Source organism: Strigops habroptila, chromosome 9 (assembly GCF_004027225.2).
Source record: "Strigops habroptila isolate Jane chromosome 9, bStrHab1.2.pri, whole genome shotgun sequence".
Taxonomy (NCBI): domain Eukaryota; kingdom Metazoa; phylum Chordata; class Aves; order Psittaciformes; family Psittacidae; genus Strigops; species Strigops habroptila.
In genome coordinates, this window is record NC_044285.2 from 42916932 (window position 1) to 42944148 (window position 27217).

General features: G+C 51.7%; 1 protein-coding gene across 13 annotated transcripts in view; it reads left to right on the forward strand.

Annotated features, from left to right (window-relative positions):
- Positions 1-27217, forward strand: part of MBNL3 (muscleblind like splicing regulator 3) — an 88884-nt gene that overhangs the window by 43454 nt on the left and 18213 nt on the right. For all 13 annotated transcript variants that reach the window (XR_003993094.1, XM_030497101.1, XM_030497099.1 and 10 more), the window contains 3 exons: positions 14107-14271; positions 20899-21099; positions 22458-22694. Coding sequence is in view for 12 of the 13 variants with exons in the window: in XM_030497101.1 (XP_030352961.1) it covers positions 14107-14271; positions 20899-21099; positions 22458-22694 (603 nt within the window). In the remaining variant the exon portion in view is untranslated. The remainder of the gene's footprint in view (positions 1-14106; positions 14272-20898; positions 21100-22457; positions 22695-27217) is intronic.

Sequence of the window (27217 nt, forward strand, 5' to 3'; positions counted from 1 at the left end):
TCGGTGTGGTGCTCAGGCTCTACTCCTGCCGTTCCTTCCCTGGCATGCTGCAGGTACCGAGTGCTGGATGAGATTGCCAGGAGGAGGTGAGCACCTCGCAGGGTTGGATGCTGCAGCCCGTGCAGCAGTGCTGGAGGAGGCAGGGCAGTGGGGGGTTGGAAGCTGGGCATGTAGGTGAGCTTTCAAGGAGGACTGGGAAGGCCGTCCAGATGTGGCAGAGGTGATGATGTTGGGGTCAGCTGGAGGAAGGAAGGTGTTTTCCTCCCCGTGGGGGAATCCTGTTTCATGAAACAGCGCATTTCCAAAACAGAGAGTTGTCTTTGGAGGATGTTGCTCCTTCCCAAACAAACACTGCAGAGTAAGGCATTAAAGATGCTCCTGCTGCAAGAGCCCTCCTGAGTCTTGCTCCCGTGGCACAAGACTTGCAGCTTATCCTAATGCCCTCTTTCTCCTTTCTGCTCTGTTTCCTCCTCCCCTCCAGGCTTATCTGTCCCTGAGCCCTCCTGCAGCTCCTGTCCTCTCTGTCCCTGACGTTAGGTGTGATGTCTGCAGTGACTGAACACGGCAGCCTGGGAAGTCTTTGCCCTCCTCCTCTCCTGTTGCTTCATCAGTGATTGTTATTTCTCAGAGCGTCTGGTGCACTTGCAGATCAAGTAGTTAGTGCTCATCGTGGTTCCCTCCCTGCAGACGCTGGCTCCCCGCTGTGTCAGCCTGTAGAGCCTCTGTGCGTGCTGGGCTGGGAGCTGGAGCAAGGCAAGCACTTGGAGCAGAACCATCAGGGTTGATAAAGGCAGGACAGGGATGTCTGAAACGTGCACTGAGCTGTGAGAGACGGCCCTCAGGGAATGAGGTGGAGAGGACTCCGGGGAGGAGCAGCGCAGCTCCCACAGCACTGGAGCTCAGGGATGCAGCAAGGACCCCTGCCACCATCACTGTTGGCTTCAGCAGCATCAGCACAGCCATGACACACTGCTGTCACCACTCACACTGCTCCTGAGCCACCCTTGGGAGTGTGGAGGAGCAGGGGGAGCTCCTTTGGGAGCTGAGAGGCAAATGGGCAGGATGGCTTATAGCTGGTGCTGCAGAGGTAGGAGTTCACACAGCAGCAGGGACAGGGCAGCACGGGGTGGCTGGTGTGCAGCTTGGGGTTGCTGGGGTTTGTCCACCAAGTCTGGTGTGTTTAGGCTGAAAACTCTTCCTGCTGGGACAGTCGTGTTCTGTGTTTGGGTGGTAATCTGAGCATTTGTATTCCCACAGCCCCAGATCCCCTGCTGTGGCCTTTTGTGATGAAGCACAGATTGAATTAAGGGGATTGTCAGTGTTGTTTTGTGTTTCTCTGCGTGGGTTTTTGAAGAGTCCGCAGTAATGTGAAATCTTAAGAGATCTTTACTCAGCACAGAGCTCCCATTAGCTAGGAGAGAAACACCACTGAGAATTGTTTGTTCTGATGGTGCTAACTCTTCAGGTTGAAGCATCCTTTCAGCGCTCAGCCCAGCCACAGGGAAGGGGTTAGCACTTCCCTTCTTTTTCCTTCTTTCTTTGTATCAGAGGCACTTGCACTGATGCTTGTGCAGGGATTTCCACCAGGGCCCTACCACAAGCCCATCCATCTCTGTTGGAGTGAGAGCATTTTTGCCCAGGCTGGTGTTCGCTGCCCTGGGCACCCGTCCTGCTGCATTCCAGACTTGCTAATGGCACTGGAGCCTCTTTGCAGCTCTCAGGAGGAGGAGAGGCTGCAGATGTCCTCAGGAAAGGTCACTCTTCCTTGCAGCAGGAAATCGCTCCTCATCCAGAATGGGTCCATCTCACCTAAAAGCAGATGAGCATTTGCATCGTCCTGGCTGTGCCTGACCAGGGCACTGGAAGGTTTGGTGGGTTTTGGTGGTGTTGCCCTTTTAGGAAGGGATTGTGTCATGTCCGAAGGTATCTCCTGCCAGTGGCAGAAGCAACATACACGAGGCATGTGCCTGTCTCAGGAAGTCACGTTGTTGAGATTGCTTTCTGATGGAAAACAGCCTTTAAAAGCTAATCCTGGCATTCCTCCTTGTCTGCAAAGGTTGAGCATCAGGCAGCCTGTGCTGCACCAGTGAGTGGGACCAGGACGAGCAGCTCAGAGGAGAAGCTGAGGGCAGGAGTTTGGAAAGGGCAGGAAAACCCCACAGGAATGGGATCAGTTTGCTTTGTGTGACTGAAACCCAAATAAGCCAACATGTCCACGTGGATGTGCTTTAGTTGCTTCTACCTCCCCCAGCTTTTCTCTTGTGCTCTCAAACCCAAGTGAATGAATCTGGCAGTGATTAAAAACATGAACTGCCCAAACCCAAGCAGATGAAAGAAAAGCCCTGACAAGTTCCATTCCTGTTGCTCTGCTGGGCAGGCAGACGGACACATGCATGCACACACATGACACATTCCTTTCTTTGCTGTTCTGGCACTTACATCAGTGCCACTCAGAGGAGAATGTAGGTCAGGGCAAAAGCTGCATCCCGCAGGAGAAAGTAGATCCATGCACTCAGTAAGGCTGTACAAGCTTCCAGTGTCCTGTCTGACAGCTCTTGTTACAGGAGAAGGGACAGATCTAATCAGCAGCTACACAGAATTAACCTTTCAGTGTCCAAAATCATGGTTTCTACAGAATGCTGGATCAGTGAATCTCCATTGATGGCATTAGATAGGGAAAACAGACTATTCTTGCTAGATTTTGGAGTCTTTGGGCTGTACGTAGAATCCCAGCCTGGTTTGGGTTGGAAGGGACCTTAAAGCTCATCCAGCTCCAACCCCTGCCACGGGCAGGGACACCTTCCACTAGAGCAGGTTGCTCCAAGCCCCTGTGTCCAACCTGGCCTTGAACACTGCCAGGGATGGGGCAGCCACAGCTTCTCTGGGCACCCTGTGCCAGCGCCTCAGCACCCTCACAGGGAAGAGCTTCTTCCTTATATCTAACCTGAACTTCCCCTGTTTCAGTTTGAACCCATCACCCCTTGTCCTATCACTACAGTCCCTGATGAAGAGTCCCTCCCCAGCATCCTTGTAGCCTCCTTCAGACCCTGGAAGCTGCTCTGAGGTCTCCAGCAGCTTCTCTTCTCCAGGCTGAACAGCCCCAATGTTCTCAGCCTGTCTCCATACGGGAGCTGCTCCAGCCCCTCATCATCCTCGTGGCCTCCCCTGGACTTGCTCCAACCGCTCAATGTCCTCCTTATGTTGAGGACACCAGCGCTGCACACATCACACACACAACATCACAGTAGTGCCTCTGAATTTTGGGTCTCTAGGTCAGTGTGGAGTGCAGGCTGAGCAGAGAGCCTCCTTGAGCGGGCTGCTCCATGGTACTTACTGTGTCCTGGGAACGTGTTATTCCCTGTCAGTGCTCAGTTAGGGACAAGAGCATGGATCTGCTTTGGCTGAGTGTGGGTCTGGGTACAGACTGGGAGAACAGGGGTCAGTGACGGGTGTTGTAACTACAACTTGCACAAGTTTTGCTCTGGCTGAGGCTGTTTCAGTAAATCCATCCTAAATTAACAGGATTTCAGATGCTGGCACAGAATTTGGTATCCTGTCCCTTAAGCTGGCTGCTGCCTGGTCCTGGTGACCAGAGCACATGCACTGCAGTTACACATCTCACTGCGTGCAGTGTTAGCCCAGAGCTGTGTCACTGCCTTTTGCCCACAGCGGTGGCAGTGCCTCACCCCTGGCACCGTGAGCCCCATGTTCACCCCATGGCACTGGGCCTGTGGCTGCTGCAGCTTGCTGGGCTGTTCCACGGGCTCGGCAGCACCACACGTGCGCTGCTTTCACCTCCCTCTCACTCGAGCCGGTAGCAAAGCCCAGCCACGGATGAGCTTTGTAGTGCCAGGCTCCGCTTAAAGAGCGCTTCTGAAGGTGTTTGTTTCAAAGAAGAATCCCCTCTGTGCCTGTGACTTCAATGTGCAGAGGTTGTACCAAACACCCGCCGAAGCAGATCAGTGCAGAACCTGCCTGAGGTGCAATGTTTGCCTAGGGCAAGGCAGGCTTGCTTTTGCTTTTTGTTGGCTTTTTCCTTTCTTTTTCTTCCTTTCTCTTCAAGCCTCCTAGATGCAGGGCTGGGATTCAGCTTGCTTGTCCTGCGTGCTCTCTTTGGAAGCCAGAGCCCGTGTGAGATGTGTGGTCCTTGCCTGCTGTGCTTAGAGCTCTCTTGAAGGTGCTTTTTGTATCTACACCTTTAATCCTTTGACCAGCAGCAAGCTCATCATACCAGGGATGTGAAATCTGGCATGGACCAGAAAGATTGAGGGACCTTGCCTAAGAAGATGAGTGTGAGCACGTGGAGTTGGTGGCACACAGCTCTTTTCCTGGTACCCTGGTAGCATCTCCACACAGCCGGAGTGAAGGGGAGATGGGATGCTGTGCACAAACCTGCCCAGCATGTGGGGCTGAAACAGGAGCATGAGGGCAGAGCTTGGTCTTTGGTGAACCCACCTGTAGCTGGAGAGGCACCCCTGTGGGAGAAGGTGGCTGGAGAGGTGGGCTTTGGTGTGCAACAGGAAGAGGTGAATGGGATGTGGTGAAGGGAGTCAAGCAATGGGATGGAGAAGAGTAGAAGTAGGAGCTGGTGCCACCCATGTGCTGGGCTGCACCCCCAGAGCATGAGCAGCAGGTCGAGGGAGGAGGGCACAGGGTGCCCAGAGAAGCTGTGGCTGCCCCATCCCTGGCAGTGTTCAAGGCCAGGTTGGACACAGGGGCTTGGAGCAACCTGCTCTAGTGGAAGGTGTCCCTGCCCGTGGCAGGGGGTTGGAGCTGGATGAGCTTTGAGGTTCCTCCAACCCAAACCAGGCTGGGATTCTGTGCCGTCAATGGGGTAGCCATCGGGGTGAGGGGCTGGGGAGGCTCTCAGCTGTTGGGCAGATCTCAGCCAAGAGCAGAATGTGACCTGTGCATCAGACTCTGTGGGCTTTGACAGGCATCTGGGAGCAAATCTTGTGGTGGCAACTGAGGGCATCCCCCTCCTGTATCACTGCATGTGCCTCCTCTCCTGCACTCACCTCCTTGGGTGGCTTGAGGTAACGCACAGTGGGACCATCATGTCCTGTGGTGTTGCCAGGGTGAGGGTGGGAGGCCGTGGGGTGCTCAGCAGAGCCCAGCACCATCCCTCCCTGCTCAGGGCACTGCTGGTTGCCCCCTGGCAGCCCCTCAGAGCCGAGGCTGAAGCACATCCTGCACAGTTATTTTTTCCAGACTGAAGATTCTCTGGGAATTGTCAGCCCGGATGGAATTAATATTTATTTTTTAAGGGGTTTTTTTCATTGCTTTTTGAAAACCAGGAATCTCTTTGTGCCCAGGAAGCTGCTGCTTTCTGAGCAGAGCAACACCACAAACAAAGCTGGGGCTCATCCTCAGAGTTGTTACATTCCGCCAAGTTCTAAAATAGCTTTTTAGTTGCACTTTCACTTTGATTTCATTGGAATGATGTTTCCAGAGCCTGGTCTGCCCTGCCCAGGCCAGGAGGGAAGGTTTGGGTTGGACGCTCATTTCCCAATCCCTGCACTTCCCTGTTTTCTTCTGCCTTGTGTGGACTCCAGGGATGAGGCTGTGGAGGTGTCACACGTGCGAGTGTTTGTAGTCACGAACACGGTGCTTTAACATTCATTCTCCTGGGCTTTAGTGTACTCTGCGGGGTGCTGTGTACGTGTGCTTTGCCTGCTGCTGTGGTCATGCTCAACACACACTGCAGGCAGAGGAGGGGCAGAAGCAGCAACTTTCCAGCTGACCTTGGCAGCTTCAGTCAGCCGGGGAAAGTTGCAGAATTGGATTAGGGGATTTGCAATGAAAAGGGAGTTTAAGGCCCAGGAGAAGCTCCACTCGGTGTTTGCGGGAGCTGGGCTGGTGTGACAGCAGCGGGAGAGCCGGGCCTGAGGAGGGATGCAAGGTGGAAGATAGGACAAGTTGTATTTTGTTAGTTGTCTGTGGGGTTTGGTGGTGGGTTTGGTTTTTGATACAGTGCTTGTGCAGTGTGGCTCAGAGACCGGCATGAGGGTTTTGTGGTTTCTTACAGACACACTGGCATGGCAGTGGGGTTCTTCCTGTGTCTTCCACGTAGGATCCATTTCTTTGCTCACAAACAGTCCCACACTGAAACCTGCACCCACAGGAGTATTAACACTGCAGGATGTCACTTGCCCCGTGTCCTGCTGTGCTGCAGGCAGTGACCCCAGGGCTGGACATGCTCTGCAGTGGGCTCCTCACCAGGCACTAGGTGCCTCCTTCAGAGCTGTTATGGATCAGCTGCTTGAGCAGGACCATGCCCAGGAGTGTCTCTAAAGCTGATTTCACTTGGAGAGAGCCTCTATTTGTTACTGTATGAAAGAAACCTATTTTACTGTGCTCTTAACATTCCTGAACCTGGGAGAGCAGTGGAATAATACTTGGAAGACATTGAAAGCAATCAGTTCAGAGCTCTAAATTGAGGATATTTCTATGCTGGTTTAACCTCATGTCAAACCCATGGTGGTAACAGACTGATGGTGTTCACAGAACGCAGCCTGATCAGAATGGATCAGTGGGTACAAAAGCAAAGAGCTCGATGAAGTCATTATTCCACTCTTGTGGAACGGGATTGCTGCTCATTGCAACTAGGAATCTCTTAGATAAACATGTTTTTCTGCTCTGTGGCTTTACAGCTCATGAAAGAGATACTTTGATAGTGCCATACTCTGTGAGTATGTATTTCTTGGACTTGGTAAACACTGGCCATTGCTTGGAGCAAGCAAAAAGTGTTCCACTAACCAGAATGTGAAAATCAATCCCCATTTTCCATTGAGCATAGCAGAGCATACCGCTGGCCTGAATGAAGAGAGCTTGGCAGGAGAACAGAGCTGCAGAGAGCTGTCAAGATGTAAAAAGCATAATGAAGGAGCTACAGGGCTTTTCCCCAGCAACATAACTGCTCCGAGTCTCTAAGAACCTCCCAGTCTAACAAAGGGCTAGGGATGGAAATCCTGCTGGAAGCAGGAGCACAACCACGAGCTCTGTGCTGTCCTGGGGAGCCTCAGCAGGACGTGGCAGCAGCAGAACCTCCCTCCCCGCAGCTCTGGGCTCCCCTATTGCAGGTGAAGAGGGGCTGGAGCTGGGGCTGTGCCGTGGCTGCTGCAGCACAGTGGTTGCGTGTCCCCCTGCTTCTCATTCAAATTAGCATGGAAATAAATACCAGGGTGATGGTACTTGTTTGAATACTTGAGCTCTGTGCTAAAGAGGCATCTTTTGTGTGCGGAGCTGGGCCTGCCTGCTCAGTGCAGTGGTTTGAAGGTGCTGGCAATAGCTGTAACTGTCCCTGGAGAAGGTGATACCAAAAAGGGGGACGAGGCTGTAGGAGCGCTGCTGTCTCTGCTTTGGTTTTCCCTCCTGCTCTGGCTTCAGCTGTGTAACAGAACCAAGCTTGACAGAGGATTTGAGGCTGCAGACTGTAAGAGAGTCCTGGATAAGCTTCTCCCAATCCCAGCAGAGTGCATCTGAGCTTGAGAACCCCCTGTCCAAGGGCTGTGCAGGTTTATACACACTGTTTGAAAGGACCTGCATCTGCAGTAGGATTTGTCCACACTGTGCAGCTGTGTGTTCCCAGCACTTGCAGCTCACAACTGTCTCCTGGTGTGAGGGAAGCAATGTTCTGTGCTCAGGATGCTCTTCAAACATGCTGGTGAAACTGTGCCTGTTCCCTGCTTGGCCAAAGTGCTGCTGTTCCTCGTAGTGCTGTTGCTGGTGACCTGTGCAGCTGTTCGTAGGTGGCTGACCATAGCCCTGTCAGTGTGACCATGTGTCACAGCGCTTGGTGCTTTCCTGTCCTGTGATGGAGGAGAGGGCATCAGCACAGCCAGAGCCAGCAGCACAGAGGGGCCAGGCTCTCCAGCCCTGTCTGTGTCTGGGGAGAGCTTGGCTGGGCTGACAGAAGGAGGTGTTGCAGGTGAGTGTTGGCTCAGCAGTCCCTCAGCTCGCCGTGGGCAGCCTCTCTCTGCACTCAAACACATTTGCAGAAATGATGCTGACGTTTCCCTTCCTCCCAGCTCCCTGCAGAGCACAAGCATCCCAGCAGAGCAGTCACACGGTGGGCAGGGAGGCTGGAGAGCAGCTCTGGTGGCCTAGAGCCAGGCATTTTGGCCTCTGCTTCCCATTCCTTCTGCATTTTTCTAGCTCGCTGGACATTGAGTTAGACTCTACGTGGACTGAAGTGCCTGTTTTTGACATGCCTGGTTTTTAGGTTGCAGAGGAATATAACTTTTGGTTTAAAGCCCATACACCTACAGTTACTTGTTATGTGCTGGTTGACCTCCCAGGGCTCTGCCCCACTGCTTCAGGGAGACAACTGGGACTGTGCAGATGGTTTGCTCTGGGGGCTTCCACTCCACATGCCACTGAGCTTTGCTTTGAGCTCTTGGTGCAAAAGGACCCCAAATTCTTCTTGTAGCTGCCAAAAGTCACCTGCTTTCATTTGAAATCATGCATAACCTGGAGACATTCCAGGCCAGGCTGGATGTGGTTCTGGGCAACCTGCTGTAGTTGAAGATGTCCCTGCTCATTGCAGGGGGTTGGACTGGATGAGCTTTGAAGGTCCCTTCCAACCCAAGCCATTGTATAACATCAAGGTTCCCTCATTTCAGGTCAAAATCAAGTCTAGGCTTGCTCAGAAAGGGCTTGACCCTTCATTGAAGCCATGAAATCCAGTCGCTGTTTCAGTGACAAGTTGGGGCTGCCTTGGGAGCCCTGGGAGCTCGCTGTGGATACTCAGGTTTTTCCATGGAAGCTGTGTATAAAGGCAGGTCAGACTCTTGCCCTCTGTACCGTGACAGGAGCCATGTCCCCGCTGCACAGAGCGGTGCTGGCTCAGAGCTGATGTGCTGCTGCGGCGCCTCAGAGCATCGTTCAGAGCAGCATGAACCCTGCAGAGGGTTCTGCAGCGCCTGCAGGGAGCTGAGCTTGGCCAGAGCAGCCCCCGGAGGTTCCAGCAGTTCCCACCTGCCCGCACAGGCTCAGAGGTGCCTCGTTGCACCCAGAGGTGGGAACTTCATAGAAGTTAGGCAGAGCTCATCTTAGAGACGTTGGAAAACTGTGGTTTGTGCCTTTTAGGGGCTGTTTGAATCCTATTTCCAACAAATTATGCATTCATGAGCCATGCTTGTTCCTCGGGAGAACCTGCATTTCACAGTGTCTGTATCATCCATACGTGGAAGCTGCCAGATTAACCTCAGCTCTGGCAGTTCTATCCACATACACTGAAACGGAAACCTGTGTGTGACTGGAAGTCTCCATTGCCTCCCTTCCCTTCGAGCCTGATTGCCATTGGGAATGCTGACTAGAAGACATGCTTTTCTTTCCAGCTATGATCTGTTCCCAGCAGGATCCACACTGTAACAGCAGCCTTTGGGCTGGCTGTGGAGGATGCTACACCTCATTTGAAAAACGTCAGCAAGTGGCTGTGTTGTGTTTGTTCTCTTGTTGTTCCAAGTCAGACCTCCGGCTTCTTGTACCCAGCGCTGTGCAGATGCTCTGTGGCAGGTAGGGGTGCTGCACAGGAGGGGTGCAGACACCAACTCCAGCATCCTGCAGGGGTCCAGAGGGCAGCAAAAAAGCAGAACTGGAAAGCCTTTGGGGAGGGTTAATTCAGAGAGGTGGGGAGGATGCAGTGCTGGCATTGGGTTTGGGAGTCACGCACATGTGGCCCAGGTGTTTCCAAACAAGACAGAGAACAAAGCATAGAAGAAACTCTTATGTGACAGCCCGTAGTGGCATGGAAACCGAGTTCAGTGGCAGGCTGGAAGGATGTGCTTGGCAAGACTGAGTTTGTTTTGTTCTGATGACTTGAAAGGTGGAATAGAGAGAGTATGTGTGTTAAACTGGTAGGGAGCTCTGAGCTGGGTGCAGAGATGCAGATGGGGTGTTGCAGAGAACCTTGGCAGGTTGGGGAAATACTCCCTAAAAAAGGCTTGAGTTCGATAAAAGGTTCAGAATGCTGAGGAGAAGTGAATGAGCTGCGTGCTGCAGGATGCGGCGTAGCTGGGATTGCAGTAGTTCTGGGGAAGGCTTGTTGAGAGAGAATCAGGAATGTTACAGGCATTATGTATTTTGTATGCATTAAAAATACTGAGTGTTCAAGGCCAGGTTGGACACAGGGGCTTGGAGCAACCTGCTCTAGTGGAAGGTGTCCCTGCCCGTGGCAGGGGTTGGAACTGGATGAGCTTTAAGGTCCCTTCAACACAAACCAGTCTGTGACTACCAGACACCAAACCTGCCTCCCAGGATCCCTCTTTCCTTAGGGAGCAGATGGCCGTAGGGGTAACCTGGAGCAACACGTGTTGCTCTGTACCTGTTCTTAGCTGTGCTGCACAGACACAGGATGGAGCCCTGAGCTCCCCCTTTCTGCTTCTGCTGTCCCATGGCAATTCCTGCCTCATGGGCAGTTCTGCAGCTGGTCCCTGCCCCCCAGATGTGGGGCAGACACCAGGGTGGCTGAGGGTGTACTGCATGTGAGAGCCATGCAGGGGTGAGGGTCCCGGCCAGGAGAAGGCCTCTGTGTGAGCGGGGATGGGCAGCAGAGCGCCAGGCACTGAGCAAGCAGAGCCAGCGCATCTCTGAATGTGCCTCCCCATGAGCTCCTCGGGGGGGGGTGGAAATCTGCTGCTTCATGCAGGGAGAAGTTGTGTTGGCAAGCTGTGTTCTGGTGCCTGGCGTTGTGCACGACATGGAAATCCTTCCCTGCCTGGTCTCTTCTAATTCTTTTTGCTGTCAGTCATTGCACATGTCATCAGTGTCTGTGGAGAAGACAGCGCAGTTGGGGCACAAGCCTACTGCAGCGTGTGAAAAGCAGCATTAGCTTAAAGCTTTGCACATGGGAGTTGCTGGTGATTGACGGGGCACACAGCGCAGTCACTGAAACCAGAAACGTGTCTGCTCTGGAACCTCTTCTGGTGTCCAGGATTAAAGAGTCCGTAAGGAACTGCAGCGCTGGTGCACCTGGGTGTGTGCTGGGAGCCTCGTTGCAGCAGGCAGCAAGAAGAGAACTAGTGCAGGATGCTGAGGGCAGGCTCACCCAGCCTGGCACAGCACCCAGCCTGGCACAGCACCCAGCCTGCTCTGAGCCGCATCCCTCCAAGCTGGGATGCAGATGACACAGTGCAGGCCAGCAGATTCCAAGCAGCCAAGTGTAATGCAGGTCTTTCCACTGGATTTAAGTGTGTGCCATGAGTGTTGCAGTCGAAGCAGCTGGCTTTGTGGCACTGCAAGCTGCTGTCACCGGAGCTGGTGTCAGATGCCAGCACTTACAGTATGCGCCATCACAGCATGACTGGAGTTGGCACCACAGAGTCAATCACATGCCAGCAGCCTACTGTAAGGGTGGGGAGTGTGTGGGAAGACAGGGGGGGAAGAGACTCTTATAGAACGTTTTAATGATTTATTTTTAATAGCCATGTTTCAAGCCTTGGGAAGTGCTGTCCATATGCTTTTCCCTCCTGGCTGTAGTTGGCAAAGCAGCTGACGAATATGGTCCTTCAGACTCCTTCCATTTTGCTAGCAGCTAGGAATACAGCTATATTTAGCATGTTTCCAGGGCCAGCAGCAGAGGCTGTTGCTGGGTGGTGATTCCCTGCCTGCAGGTTCACGTGCCACCCGGGACAGGGTGGGAATGTGCCCTTCCCTGAAGTCAGTACTGGCTAAACCAGCAGCACCAAACTCCTCTGGTTACAGCAGGATGCTGCACTGGTCCCAGCAGGCTCAGCACACCGTGTGCTGGCACAGGTCAGGCTCCAAGCACTGAGCTCCTTCCCAGCCCATGCAGAGACCCACTCAGGTGCTGGGATGGTGCTTTTGGGTACCACACTCTCTGCTTGGTCTCTGTGTGGGGACTGGGACTGTGCTGAGTGTTCAGTGTGCTGGAGCCACAGCAAGTCACTGCAGCAAAACTGTGCCTTTTAGCATGAAGATGCTCACCTGAGGTTTAGGGGCTTGATTCCTGTTGTATTTTCCCATATTGCATCCTAGACCACCCAGGTATAAAATGGAGTTGTCCTTATTTGTCCTCAGCCCAATATTCACACAGCAGATTTGCTACCCGTTCCCTGTTGTTTCCCTGCTGTGTTGCAGCTGGTACTGAGGAGTGAGTAATGGCAGTTCTTTGTCCTTCTGGCGGCTTGCACAGAGCTGAAACTGGTCTTGAGGAGTGTATGTGTTGCTGAGGAGTGCTGAGAACTGTGGGTGTTGTGGTGGAGGTGGAGAAGAAGGGATCACCCCCACCAGTGCTGGAGTTCAAAGGATACCAGAGGTGCCCATCACTTTAGAGCGAGACATCTTGGAAGCTGTTTTGTAGCTGGATATCTGAACTGGGAACACTTTGTGTTCACATCATCAGTTCCTAAAATTCCTTGTCTGAGAGATGAAGAACCTTCTGTGGCGTTGGAGAGAGCAACCCGCTTCAGTTGTGGCTTCTAACCTGTCCTGGTGAAACAGCGGTGATGATGCTCAGGATCAGAATGATGGTGAGGAGGAGCAGGGCTGAAGGTGTGGGTTTGAATCCGAATGATTCAGCCTTCCTGGAGCCCTGGAAGGCTGACGACAGCCGTGCTGCACTTCACAGCCGTGCTCTGCAGCAGCATCCGTACAGGGCTCAGTTCCTCCAGGCACAGCTCCTCACTGAGTGCAGTCGCACTCCCCCAGCAGCAGTGGTTTCTGCTCACAGCTCGCTCTGCAGCAGCAAGGTCGTGCTTTATGGGCACTTCTTGTTGGTAATAAAAACATCATGTCTATAGAACCCCCTGTTGGAATTAAACAAACTCTGCCTTCATTAAAATGTAGAGCAAAGCTTCCCAGCAAGCTGGGGTAGCTGCTGTCAGTGACATGCGGAATCTCAGTTGGAATAACACTCTTTTTCCAGTTGAAGAAAGGCCTGTAAAAACCAGTAGCTCTTTTTCTCATCTTCTCCATTCCTGCCGTGTAGAAACATCCACACACATTTATTCCAAATTGAGTAGAAATTAGAGTTTTCCCAACCCAAAGCACTTGTGCCAAGTTCAACCAGGAGGGATTTCTAAGGCTGATGTGTGAAGCCCTTGAAGGCTGGAGTTCAGAACCAAGCAGCTGCCTGGCCGTGGCCAACCCACTGTGCTGCAGGAATGCTCTCAGCCTGGGTCCTGATGGGTCCCCAGGGATGGGAAGGGCTCTGGAGGGACCTGGAAAAGCTGCCATGAGGAGAATGACCCAAACCTGCCCAGTGCTGCTGAGTCTCCTTTTCCTCCCAGATTAATGCAGGTTTTTTACCTTGCAGTAAAGTCTGAGCACCCACCAGCTGCGTGGGGCCATTTTACCCTCACTTTACACAGATGTGAGGAAGTGGCTCGTGATGTAGATTCACGACCTCTCAGGTGTCCCTGCCCATGGCAGGGGGTTGGAACAGGATGATGTGAAGGTCCTTTCCAACCCAATCCATTCTCTGATTCTATGATTTGAGGTGATCTGTAACATTAGTGGTTCTTTGGTTTCTAGGAGCCCCTGGCTCCCCAGTGCTTATGTTTGTTGTGATAGTGATGCAACATACCGTGGCTTTTACAAATGAAAGGGTGAAAGGGGAATTGTTTCAGTTGTCCCTCCTGTGAGTAGCAGCCTCAGCACGTTGGGGTTACACAGAGGTTGAAGCTGAGGGGTGCTGCTTTAGAGAGCTGTCCTCTCTGTTACCCACTGCAGCCAGGGCAGTGCTGGAGGCAGTTTGCTTCTCCCTGATGTCAGGTCTGGTGTTGGGAGGGAGGGAAACAACCCACACAAGAGATGGAATTCTGGGTGTTGTTTCTGGAACTGTTGCCACTAGTTTCTGAAAACATTGATATTTGTGTTAGACTGGGGATTTACAACAATAACATCAGGAAGCCCAGCTTCTGGGTTTAGCTTGGTAGCACTGGGTTAGTGTTACTGCAGGAGAAGTCATGTTGTTCTTCCCTTAAGCCCTATAGAAGAATCACAGAAGAGGAGCAGCAGCCACCAGACTGCCTCAGCTCAGATGACTGTGTTGGTGCAGTAACTCAGACCATCCTTTACTACACTTCTGCGCCTGCCCCACATGTCACACGCACTGAAATGCTGTTTCCTTGTGTTTTCCAGGGCCGGTGTACCCGAGAGAACTGCAAATATCTCCATCCTCCCCCCCACTTAAAAACACAGCTCGAGATAAACGGCCGCAACAACCTGATCCAGCAGAAGACAGCCGCAGCCATGTTCGCTCAGCAGATGCAGTTCATGCTTCCAGGTGCCCAGCTACAGCCCATTGTGAGTTCCAGCAGTGAATTGGGGTCACACTGCTCCATGTTTCCTTCCTGGTTGCTCACGAGGCCCCAGCCCTGGGCTTGAGCTCGGGCAGTTGTCACGCAGCATCTTCTGGAGGGATGTCTGATGCTACCGTGGCTTCTTCTTGCTCCCAGCTCCTTTCCTCTGGTTATTAAGGAGTTGTGAGGTTCAGGACATCAGGTGGAAGGAAGGATGTTTGACCAGTTAATTCACATGCATCCCAGAAGTCCTGAGTGGCTCAATTCCAATGGATCCTATTTTGGATATCTGTTTTACATTGGGGTGAGGATGCTGGAGTTCTTCCAAGAGGCCAGCTGACTCCCTTGGACTAGATGCATTGTACTGCTGAGCTAAAATTGGGGAAGATGAATCCTACCCAGACCTTAATACATTTTTCTATGCCTGGGAGTGAGACCCATTTCACTGCAGTCATCCCAGCAGAGAGTTGTGCTGATGTCACAGCCCTGTCACTTGTTTTTCACAACAGTGCTGTTCTATACTAACTTCTGTACCTCAGGTGGGGAGGGAAGCCTGGGGGAGATGGGTGTTTGCAGAGCAGGTAGCTCAGAGAAGCCTTCGCTGCCTGTCCCTGGTTTTGCTTATCAGTTAAAACAGGTTTTGAGGCTGGAGAACCCTGTTACACCAGGGAGAGGGTGGCTCGGCTCTGCTGGTTGGTGTATCTGGGGGGGGGTGACATTTGTCAGCTGAGTTTCACTCTTCTGTGATGTGTATTTTAAGAAATGTCAGAGGTCTTGAAGCAGCTCTTTGGTGCTGACACAAGTAACTGCACATTTTTAACCAAGAGCTTGAGGAGGAGTTCTGCAGTTAAAGCTGGGGCTCAGTATCTGTCCTGGGGCAATGTGCGCTGGAGGTGCAGTTGTTGGGTGAGGTTCCTCGTGCTGTGCCACAGGAGGTCTGGCTGGGTCCTGAGGGGACACTAATAGCCTGAAGGTATCACAGCTTGTGCACCAGCCTGTGCTTGGCCTAGGGGTGTCCCAACAGCAGTTGCTTAAGCTCTCATCTGCTGGGATCTTTGCACCTCTTTTTGTGGGGTTCCAAAGTACGTGCACATCAGAGAGAAATCCTGAATTCCCACCAAATAGCAGCACTGGTTTCCTCACCCTGTTCCAGAAGCAAACCCTTCCTGTTTGGGGTTTTCCTCTGTGGGGAATTCTGAGTGGACATGCTTTGGCTGTGGCTATTCAAAGCATCTTTGGGATTTCCTCTTTGGAAAATTCCCATCTTCCCATTTCGCAATCTTGCAGGTCCGGTTCACTCCTGCAGTTTCACTCTTGCCTTTTAAATTGCCTCTGAGACTGAATGTGTCACTTTGGTTCGTGCTCTCATTGCAGAGGTAACTTATCTGATGAGAAAGGTCCCTGGTTTCTGAATTGTGCCACGAGGGAGGCAGGGGCAAAGGAGCGCAGCCAGACCTTTGCTCTGCAGTGCCTGCTCCCTCCTTGCTTTCCCACACTTTGCTCAGGGTAAACCAGCTCTGGGTCTGACTCCTGCTGCCCAACTGGCTCCGCACCACTTTCAGGACAAACAAGAGGTTGCTCTTCCAACTGCCTTTGATTCCCAAAGATGCTGCCGGTGGAGACAGGCTCAGAGAAGGTTTTTCCCCTCTAAATGAGCAGGGCGGGACCTCCTCCTGCCTGCACAGGAGAGTCTTCAAAGCAGCAGCGTTGTATCAGATGCAGCAGCAGAGCAAATCCCATGTGATCAGAAAGCTGATCAACTGGATGCCTGCTTTATTGGGATGCTTGCCAGGGACAAGATTGGGAACAGCGAGCTTGGGAACAGCGTGCTCAAGAGCACCAAGCGGTAGCTGAATGCTTGGATGTTTTAAAGGGCATTTTCACCAGGAAAACTAGTGAGTTAAACCAAACCAGCACCCAAACCCCACAGCAGCTTGTCACCGCGCTCCTGAGCTGGCACTGAACGTGTGTGTCTGTGAGCTTGCACCTAAACATCCACCACCAGACCTTTCCACACCACCAGTGCCATCCAGCAAGAGCTCCTCGTGCTGCTGCCCCAGCAGCCAGCACCCTGGTGATGGTGCTTAGTGAAGGTGCTGCTCCGTGTCCCGGCTGTGCCGGTGCTGACGCAGAGCCTGCAGGGTGTGAGTTGGTGGTTGCTGCTGTGAGCTCATCCCTCTGAGGTCTCAGCTTGCTCTCTGCTGTTGCTGCTGACCGTTTGTGCAGAGTCACATGAACGGTGCCTGAGATGCAGTTTGAAACAGACTGCTTCGTCCAGCACTTTCCAGCCAGGCTGCCAAGGGCACGGGGCACAGTATTTGCTCAGCATGTTGTATTTGTCTGCCAGAGACCTTGGAGAGGCCACAAGGATGGTGCCAGGTAGGAAGACTCCAGTGAAGTTTTGACTTTGGGAAGTCCAAATTCACCTTGACTGCTGCTTGAGCTGTGCTGGAAGCTCTCTGGGCTTCCTGGTTTTGTCTCTGCCTGTTAGACTCGGTACAAGTCAGGTTGAAGGTGGGTAGAGCTGGGCCCTGGCATTTTGGTCAGTGCTGTGTCTGATTTCTCAGATATGGTGCACACCAAAGCAAGGCAACCCCAAAAGTGCTGCACCCTGCGCCTGTTTCCTGCCCTCTCTATTCTGCTTTATCCCTTTGCAGCAGTGTGAGACAGACCTTTGGAGCTGGCCATGGACGTGCTTCAGCACAGGTTTCAAACTGACCTGGTGGCGCAGGGCAGTGGCTTGTGTGGTGCTGCCCATTAGCTGTTGCTGAGCAGGCAGTTGGGTCAGCACAGTGATGGTGACAGACCTGCCTCCACTCCTGCCTGCAGCTGCCTCTGCTGCTGCCCTGGGGCCTTGTTCCCCTCCTTTGTTTTCAAGCTCTTCATCATCTTCATTACAAGGGAGATATTGAGGTGCTGGAGCGGGGCCAGAGAAGGGCACCGGAGCTGGTGCAGGGCCTGGAGCACAAGTGTGCTGAGGAACGGCTGAGGGACCTGGGGGGTTTAGTCTGGAGAAGAGAAGGCTCAGGGGGGACCTTCTCGCTCTCTGCAACTGCCTGACAGGAGGATGGAGCCAGGAGGGGGCTGGTCTCTGCTCCCAAGGAACAAGGGATGGGACAAGAGGAAATGGCCACAAACTGCACCAGGGAAGGTTTAGACTGGAGATTAGGAATAATCTGTTCCCCAGAGGGTGCTCAGGCATTGGAACAGGCTGCCCAGGGCAGGGCTGGAGTCACCGTCCCTGCAAGTGTTCACACACTGTGTAGCCGAGGCCTCAGTGCCATGGGTTAGTGGTGTGATCAGCCCTGCAGACACCCCAGCCTGTAATCCAGCCCTGTGTCCCCTCTGGGGCAGCAGGACCCTGCTGCCACCCCTTGGTGCTGAGGGAGGGGTTGAAGCACAGAGTGAGCAGCTTGCTTGGGCAGTGATGCTTGGAACAAGTGCTGGAGCAGATTTCAGCAGGTGCTGGGGGCATGCATTTGTTCCATGCAGTGAAAACCCATCCATCCCTCAGCCTCTAGTCAAAGACACGCTAGGAATGAACCAACACGTGTGCCCTGGCCCACCTGGGAGCTGGTGTCTGCCCAGAGACAGTCATTAACACCTGACTTTACACTGCAGCAGCCCATAAAGGAGAGAGCTTTTTTGCTGGGAGTGTGTCTCTGTGGTCTGGTTGGGGAAGCAAGCATCTGTAGCAGTAGGTAGCTGATGCTTTGGCTGCTTGGAGTCACTCTGGCATGCTCAGCCTTCACGTTAGAGGGTGGTTTTACAGCCAGCCCCATGCAGTTGCATTGGAGGGAACACAGGTTTCTTTCTTTTACTGAAGAGCATCAATTGTGCTTGCAATCTCAGGGCCTTCATCCTTGTCAGTATGTGATCTTTATCTTCTACATTTCTATCAGCAGACTGTAATAAAAGCTGCCACTGGGTTGGTGTTTCTGTGCTTTCCACGTGTAGCTGCTTAGCAGCGCCCTGTCCGCCCTCCTTCAGGCCATCAACACCTTTGCATTTATGCTGGGTCTCTCATTTTCAGGCTTTCCCTTTTGAGGGTCGGAGGTGACTCAGAATCAACACCTCCTGGCTGAGGCAGTGCTTGTGCCGGGCTCCGCACCAGCCGCTCGCTGCCTTTCTCCTCTCACCCATGCTGTGTTTCCTCTCCAGCTTTAGCACACTTTCTGCTGAGCAAATTGAATGCAACTTCTGGTTTGTTAACAAAATCAGCTGTGCCACGGTCTGTCTTCTCTGTACGCTTACAACCCTTTTAATCCATGGTGAATCAGTCTTGTGAGCTGCTACCAGTGCGGACCCCTCTGCTGCTGCACTGTAACCTCTGCTCAGGAGTTACTGTGCCTGCATATGCTGTGCTTGATGAAGGTTTGTCTGCAAGGAAACCTGCCCCTGTACGTCCTGCCTTTGCAAGAGCTTTAAGGGGGGCAGCAGGGATGTGGGGGGATACTTTCAATCCCTCTCTTTTGCCCCAGAGCACACCACAACTAAGTGTTTTTACTGCATTGTCACAATATTGATCTACGAGGTGTCCTGGCTGGGTGCAGTTGTCAGGGTTTAACCCAGCTCAGCCCCACGCAGCCGCTCCTCGCTCCTCCCTGCTGGGATGGGTTGGGAGAACCAGAAGAGGAAAAGTGAGAAAACTCGTGGGTTGAGATAAAGACAGTTTAATAGGTAAAGGAAAAGCCACACACACAAGCAAAGCAAGCCAGGGAATTCCTTCTTCCCATGGGCAGGCAGATGTTCAGCCATCTCCAGGACAGCAGGACTCCATCCTACATGGTAGATACTTGGGAAGACAAGCTCCATAACTCTAAACATCCCCCTTTCCTCCTTATGGCTCCTTACTCCTTATCCAGGTTCCTTCTGTATTAGGTGCTGGAAAAACATAGAGTAGATTTGCCCACATATTTGTGCCAGCCACATGTGCTGCAAGGTCTGCTACGGGTACATAAAAGAAGAGCTGACAATCTGTCAGGCCCTTGTATAACCCTGTGCAGACTGGCTGGGCTGGAGAAGCTCCTTAAAATAGCATTTACAGTGCAAATGGTGACAGAAGCTCAGCAGATGCCACTGTAATTACTGGTGCATGCACAAAAGAAACCAGTCTAATGGAAGTGTTCAGGGAGTCACCGTGTTTGAAGATCCTGACAGAGCTTTTCCAGCAGTAGAAGGTGTAACATGTCTGGGAGCCACAGCAAATTGAAAGAGTGAAGAGAACTATTTCATAAAGGGCCATGAACTGGAGGATCTCTGGGTTTGGTGGTTAAAATCTCCCATCAGCTGAAGCAGATCTTACCTCCGGCTCAAAAGAAAGGAAATTGGGAATCCCTTCCAGGGAGAGGATTATTCTGCTGCACTTGTAGTGCCCAGCACTGCTGATTCAGGAGGCTGTGTCTCCTCGTTGAGGCAGAGAAAGAGGGACATGTGCTGGCAGTGACCTGTCATCCCCTTTCCCATCAGCTCAGGAGCTGTTGGCTGTCACTCTGACCTTAGGAAGAAGCCATCATTAAGCTAAAGAGAGATTAGGACAGCTTGGCTGCTGTTCCTGCGGGCTGCCTGCTTTCAGATCGCAACAAGCAGAGTCTGAAGGGATGAAGATGCACACATTGTCCATGTGTGGTTTCTTTTAGAAGCCTCCAGGACTAAAAGTACCAAAAGAAAAGCAAGGAAGGGATGATGTGTGTGGCCAGAAAACCCACCCCAGGCCATTTTGTAAACACACTGCATTTATTGCCAAGTAGAGGCTGTAGTTACCAAGGACGGCATCACCTACACCTGCAAACATGAGCAGCTTTAACTGTAACCCAGAGGTGACAGTGCAGCCTGGAGAAGGCTCCGTAAGGGGAGACCTTGGAGCAGCTCCAGTGCCTAAAGGGACTACAGGAAACCTGGAGAGGGGCTTTGGACAAGGGCCTGTAGGGACAGGCCAAGGGGAATGGCTTTAACCTGCCAGAGGGGAGATTGAGATGAGCTCTGAGGCAGAAGCTCTTCCCTGTGAGGGTGCTGAGGCGCTGGCACAGGGTGCCCAGAGAAGCTGTGGCTGCCCCATCCCTGGCAGTGTTCAAGGCCAGGTTGGACACAGGGGCTTGGAGCAACCTGCTCTAGTGGAAGGTGTCCCTGCCCGTGGCAGGGGTTGGAACTGGATGAGCTTTAAGCTCCCTTCCAACACAAACCAGGCTGGGATTCTGTGCAATAGCAATGGGGTTATATCCTTCCAGGTTGTGCAGCTGCAGTTTACATTGGGGTACCCGTATGGGGACAGCACTGCAGTGTAGACATCCAGAAGCCGAGACATTTGTTTGGGAATGAAAAGTCTGTTTAATTTGGGCCTGCCCTAATTGCTGGCATGAAATCCTTAATTGTGTCATTAAACTGTAAAGATCATCAATATGCTTTGATCTGGCAAATAAAGATGCCTTGTGTTCATATGAGTCACTATCTGTGAGTCAGGAGGAGGGAATGGATCACAAGGAGACGGTGGTAAATGAATAGATTGGAGAGCCCAGCAGTTGATACTGCAGATCGAATTGTGTAAAAGGATTGATTTGATGCAAGGCTTTGGTGGGTAATCCAAGACACAGCTTTTTAACTAATGTCTTGTTTTTCTTCTTTCTGTCCCCAGACAACTTTTCCTGTGACTCCATCGCTTGCAACAAGCCCCACGATGGCTTTTAGTCCCTACCTGAGTCATGTTTCTCCTGGGATGGGCTTGGTTCCTGCAGAGCTGTTACCAAATACTCCTGTCCTGGTTTCTGGAAATCCTACTGTTACAGTACCAGGAGGCTCTGCTGGGCAGAAACTGATGCGTACGGATAAACTGGAGGTATTTGGATGTCTGATATGATGCTGCTGATGGGAATGAACAGGACGTGTGGTCCCAGCTGCTGCACTCTGCTAGAATGACCCAGTGCAGCACAGTGCAGAGTTTAACTTGCAGTTTTGCTAACACAGGGCTGCTGCTCTCTGCTTGAGCAGATTCTCACGCAGGGCCTGATCCCAAATCCTTGAAAGTCACTGGGAATTTGGAAACACTCTTGTGATTGCAGTGGGTGTTGGAGCAGGGCTGGGATGGTTGCTTTCTGTGCTTTAAAAATGCAAGTGGATGGTTTGCCCTTTCACTGAGCTGAGTGGGAGCCCTTTTGGAAGTACCAGATACTTCCCTTGTCTAAAGGTGGGTTTATTGAGCTTATACAGAAAGCTTTCAGCACTGCACTGTTGGGAGTTGTGAGCATGGGGCACTGGAAGGATGTCTCTCCCTCCCCACAGTTGGCTGGGCCTGCTGGGACTTAGTGTTGGAGGAGTTGCAGATGTCTTTCAAACCCTAAACAGAGGCTCTGCAGGACATAAAGGCTGAGGACCTGAATTCAGAGATCCCTGCAGGTGTAAATTATAACACAGGGAAGGGTATCATTTCAAAGCACATTGGTTTATGTTATGTTCTTTCTGTCACCTTGCTGACAGCTCACCTTTCTCCACACTCAGTCTTATAGTGCACAGGTACATGATCTATACCATCAGCTCTAGTCCTCAGCAATTCCCCTCAGTTCCTCAGCCAAAGAAACCTTTTTCTCTGCTTTTGATGCTTCAGTGGTCATAACTTAGAGGATCTTCAGGATATTCATAAAGCCAGCAGTTCTGGCAGCACCTCCCGAGCACTGTCACTAATGCAGTGTTTTATTGCGGAGGGCAGTGAGATTATGTATGTGAAAGAGGCTCCTCATATTTAGGCACACGTACTCGTTGTAAATAGCAGCAGCATGGAACATTTAGAATGAAATGTTCTACCCAAGAGTGTGCTCCATCACAAACACATAAGCCAGGTGAGACACAAGTGGCAGAGTTATAACATTTGAGCTTTAGAGGCAGGGGAGAAATCCTGAGCTCCAGAAGTTTTGGTAAAACAACATTAGCTTCCTGAGGTCACTTTCCATTCTGCACAAGGTCTGTATGTCCCTTGTGCTTGGTATTAGGCCCTGAGAATGTGGGGTTTTTCATGCCCTGAACCAGTTGTGAGTAGCACCAGTTGCGCCTGTGACTGTTGGTGCATGTGCTGCCCAAGATAAGCATGGATGTAGAATACACACGTGGTTCAATGTGCCCAACTAAACTGATATTCTGTGTTTAAAACACTGACTGAAGAGTGAGTTAATGTTCTGCTCAACACTGTGGCTTCCTTTGAAGGTTTGTCGGGAGTTCCAGCGTGGGAATTGCACGCGTGGTGAGAACGATTGCCGCTACGCTCACCCCATCGATATCGCAATGATAGACACAAACGAAAACACTGTTACAGTCTGCATGGATTACATCAAAGGTCGATGCTCTAGGGAGAAATGCAAGTACTTTCATCCCCCTGCACACCTGCAAGCCAAAATCAAGGCAGCTCAACACCAGGTGAACCAGACAGCTGCAGCTGCAATGGTAAGCACGAATTCTTCTCATCACTGGGAGATTTCAGTGGTGTCACGTGTGGTGTTTGGGGGAAAGCAGAGTGCTTTGTAAATGGCTGAGTGCATGTGCAGTGTGAGTCCCACTTCTTCATCCTTCCTGTGTGCTCACCATAGCATGAAGCCCAGAGTGGCACAGGACATCCTGTCAGTTACAGACATGGTGGCAAACGCTGTGGTTTTCTGAGGTGACATCATGACATGACATGAACACAGCACTTGGAACCAGCGTCTTCCCTGGCTAAGCTGTAGGTGTCATTTCAGCTTTTTCAGTACACAAGGAAAGCAAAGACTGCTCATCCCATAATGCATCCTTCGGGTAGACCTGTTGAAGTCAGTAGCAGGATTTCCACTGACTTAAAAGCAGACAAGGTCTCAGTCATTTGAGCTTCGCAGACTTGTGCCTGGTACCTTAGTGAAGTTACAAGGCTACAACCACGGGTGACCTCCTGATCCATTTGGTACTGGGGACCTGGGAGAGATGGTCCCACCTGTATTTTAATTTGAATTGTGACTTCTAACACCTACAATTGGGAAAACAAGTCAAGGAAGACTTACCAGATAAAATTCCCAGCTGGAGCCAGTGTTTGCCATTCTGTTGAGTTTGGTTTAATGGCACCTATTCATTCCAGAAGTGGGAGAGGTGGCATGTTCAGCCTGGGGAGGGAAGAAGAGGCCCCGGGGGATCTTACCCACATGTATAAATTCCTCATGGGGGAAGTAAAGAAGCTGGAGACAGACTCTTCTCTGTGGTGCCCGGTGAAAGGACAAGAGGCAATGGGCACAAATGGAAATTCAGGAAATTCCATTTAAACTGCTTTACCATGAAAGTGGTCAAACGCTGCAACAGGCTGCTCCATCCTTGGGGATACTCAGAACCTGCCTGGATGCAGCCCTGAGCAAGCTGCTCTAGTTGGCCTGGCTTTGAGCAGGGTGTTGGTCTGGATGGTCTCTAGAAGTCCCTCCCAACCTCATCTGTTCTGTCATTGTGGTTTTATATATAACTGTTACTAAAAAGGTTCCTGTCTCCTTTTGGATGGAGGTCACTGAAAGTTTTCTCCATCCCTCTTCTTTGAAGACAGTAAAAGAGGAGGTTGCTTTGCATTCATAGTGAAGCAGATGATTCTGCTTCCATAGCAAACCCAGGATGATTCTAGGAATTAAACAACTGCTCTCCTTGTAGCATAAGTATTACCTGGAATGTAATTTGAAGAGCCAGTTTATACTCAGAATTTATTTGTCCTGCAGTTTATTTATGAGATTTCTTACTATTTTTATTGCTGCTGAAACAAGAGCCCAGGTCTTGTTGAAAAAGAACCTTCTGAAATGAAGCTCTTTGTGTTCTTCACAATTGAATCTTTACTTTTTCACTCATTATGTAGGGCACTGCTACTTGTCCAAGCCGACACATGTTTTATTCATGCTTCTGGCTTCTGTTAAAAATGTGATTAACCTTATTTGTATGCTGCTAACTAGAACCTTCAAAATATTTATTGATGGCTTGTTGCATCACCCCTGCTACCAAAACAGCATACATTATTCATTGACTTTTCAAGGTTTGGTGCATTTACTGTACCTGTTGAGGAGGAAGACTTTAATAAGGGGAAGAATGGTGCCTGGGTTTCTTGGATCAAAAAACATACGCCAGAAAAATGGGTGTCCCTCCTGAAATAGATTTGGAATGACTTCAAATTCAGAAGGGATTTCTGAGGAACCCAGTCCTGCAGTTACATGACATGCACAAGTAGTAGCTTTACTCCTGCTTGGCTGAAGTCAGTGCAGCGCAGGCAGACGGACTGCGTCAGGCTCAGTCTCCAGTTAAGGACAGCACTTAAGCATGTGCTTGAACCTCCTTTCTTGACTGGTGGTCCTGCCCTTGCCCCAAGCACTCCTGCTGACCTCTGCATGCTGTGGAGCTGCAGAACTAGGGCTGCAAGTCCACTTGTAGGTGCTAATCCCTGAGCGCTCCTGACCTGCCGCGCTAAGCAGTGGGGCAGCTCTGGAGCACGTGTCCCACAATGACATTTCTTTACTCTTAAAACTTACTGAGGCAAAACAGAGAAAACAAAACCAGAGAAGCTGTGGCTGCCCCATCCCTGGCAGTGCTCAAGGCCAGGTTGGACACAGGGGCTTGGAGCAACCTGCTCTAGTGGAAGGTGTCCCTGCCCGTGGCAGGGGTTGGAGCTGGATGAGCTTTAAGGTCACTTCCAGCACAAACCAGGCTGGGGTTCCATGAAAACAGCTGATGAGCCGCTGGCCCGTGTCTTTTTATTATACTGTATAATGCATTCACTTGTTTGTTTGTTTGTTTTCTCTTCACCTCCCCAAATGCTCTCTCTTGACACCTCTGCTTGCTGTTTGGTCCCTGTGCTTGTCCCCCTCCCCAGCCCATTGCCACCGTGTGCTCTCTGCCTGCTCAGTAACACTCAGCAACTGTCACATCGCTGAAGCGACCGTTCGAGGCAGCCTTTGAGCTGGTACTTGGACCTTTCACCTTCTCACTTTGCACGTAACCACCTTAGTGTGCACCAGAGCCTGCCTTCTGTGCTGGCAGTACCTGGGGGGACTGCTAGCCTGGCCACAAGTGTTGCAGCCTGTGTTCAGACATGCCAGTACTTCCCCCCCGATACCATCCGTTCACCCTCTGAGCTTTACCTCCTGGAGCCTGGATGTGTTTTGGAGACAGTGAATAATCCTGGGAGGGGGGAGGCAGCTCTGGGGTTTGAGGTGGTTTTATGCACAGCAGCAGCTTTGGAGTCATGAGACGTGATGTTTCAGCGAGAATTTAACTCATTGGGTCTACAGCGTGCTTGGATGTACCAGAGGACTGGTGGTGCAGCACAGATCATAGGATCAACCACGTTGGAAAAGACCTTTAACAAATCCAGTCCATCTGTTCCCCAACACTGCCAAGGCCACCACTAACCCACGGCACTGAGGCCTCGGCTACACGGTGTGTGAACACTTGCAGGGACGGTGACTCCAGCACTGCCCTGGGCAGCCTGTTCCAATGCCTGAGCACCCTCTGGGGAAGGAATTGTTCCTCAGCTCCATCTAAACCTCCCCTGGTGCAGCTTGAGGCCGTTTTCTCTTGTCCCATCCCTTGTTCCTTGGGAGCAGAGACCAGCCCCCTCCTGGCTCCATCCTCCTGTCAGGTAGTCCATAGAAGACAACAACTTCCCATTCACCCCAAATAACGAGGGATCCAATACATCCTAAAAAAGAACAGGTAGAGGGGGAAAGGGAAGAACGGATAGAGGAGCCCTGAAACCTTCAAGCTAGTGTTGCTTCTCATTCCCAGAGCTCATAAGCAGAGGCTGATTCACTCCCGTTCTCCTCTGAAGAATTTTTGGGTTGTTTTAAGTAAAGAGACTTCCTTACCAGGGTTCTCGGCAGCAGCAGCAGGAAACCTTGCTGGGGACCAGCTTCCACCAGCAGCTGTGGAATTAACGCTGTAGATGACATAAGAGCCTCTCACTGCTTATGGCTGGCACAGAGGCAGCCCCAAAGCCAGCGCAGGCAGTGACGGGGATCTTGCCTCTCTGCCCTCCCCAGGAGCCACCTCTCTGAGGAGGCTGGGAAAGCCCTTTAACTCCCTTCCCCTCCTGACCTCCCCACTGAACAAAAGCCCATCAGATAAGTTACTTTTACTAGTCATCCTGTTCTGAAGCATCTGAAGGTTTGCCACCGCGTTGCTGGAGCATGTCACCTCCTCTGAACCCTTCAGGAAGGCTGTGTCAGAGAAGGACTCACAGTGGTGATAAGAGCCGTGTATAATCTTCAGAGGAAACTGCTCAGCTTGCTTCTGCTGCTTGCCAGGGAGTGGGAGCTACCTCTGCCCTCTCACAAGTCCTTTTCTATTGTTGTGCCTCGGACTGAAGCAGCCAGATGCAGACCCAGCCCCTCTTCCCTGTGTGCAAAGGGGTGTAAGTGGGATGTGCTCCCAGGAGATAGCGGAGGATGACTCTGAGGTGTAGTTCAATGTTGCAAACGTGTAATCCAGGCCTCGTCTTGCAAAAGAATAACAAGAGAGGATTGTTAACCAGCACGGGGGGAATTCTGACTTCCATCCCTGGCAGCATTCAAGGCCAGGTTGTACGAATGCTGCCCCAGCTGCTGGGATAGCAGAGGTGACCCAGAAGATCATGTCAAACCAGAAGCAGAGTGAGACAGGCTCCTGGCTCCTGTGCACGTGGCTTCGCTCTGGTGTGCTTGCTTCTTTAGAGCACACTGGAAATGGTGCGTGTATTTGGGTTTCTCCACCCAGCTGCTGTTCAGGGAGCACTGGTGGGGCTGCCACAGCTCCTTTCCCTCCCTTGCTCCCACGGGGCTGTAGGAGGGTGACATTAGAGTGATGGTATTAGGATAAAATTCTAGGATATTTAGATCTTAGGCAGAAGCTCTTCCCTGTGAGGGTGCTGAGGCGCTGGCACAGACTTTTCCCAGAGAAGCTGTGGCTGCCCCATCCCCGGCAGTGTTCAAGGCCAGGTTGGACAC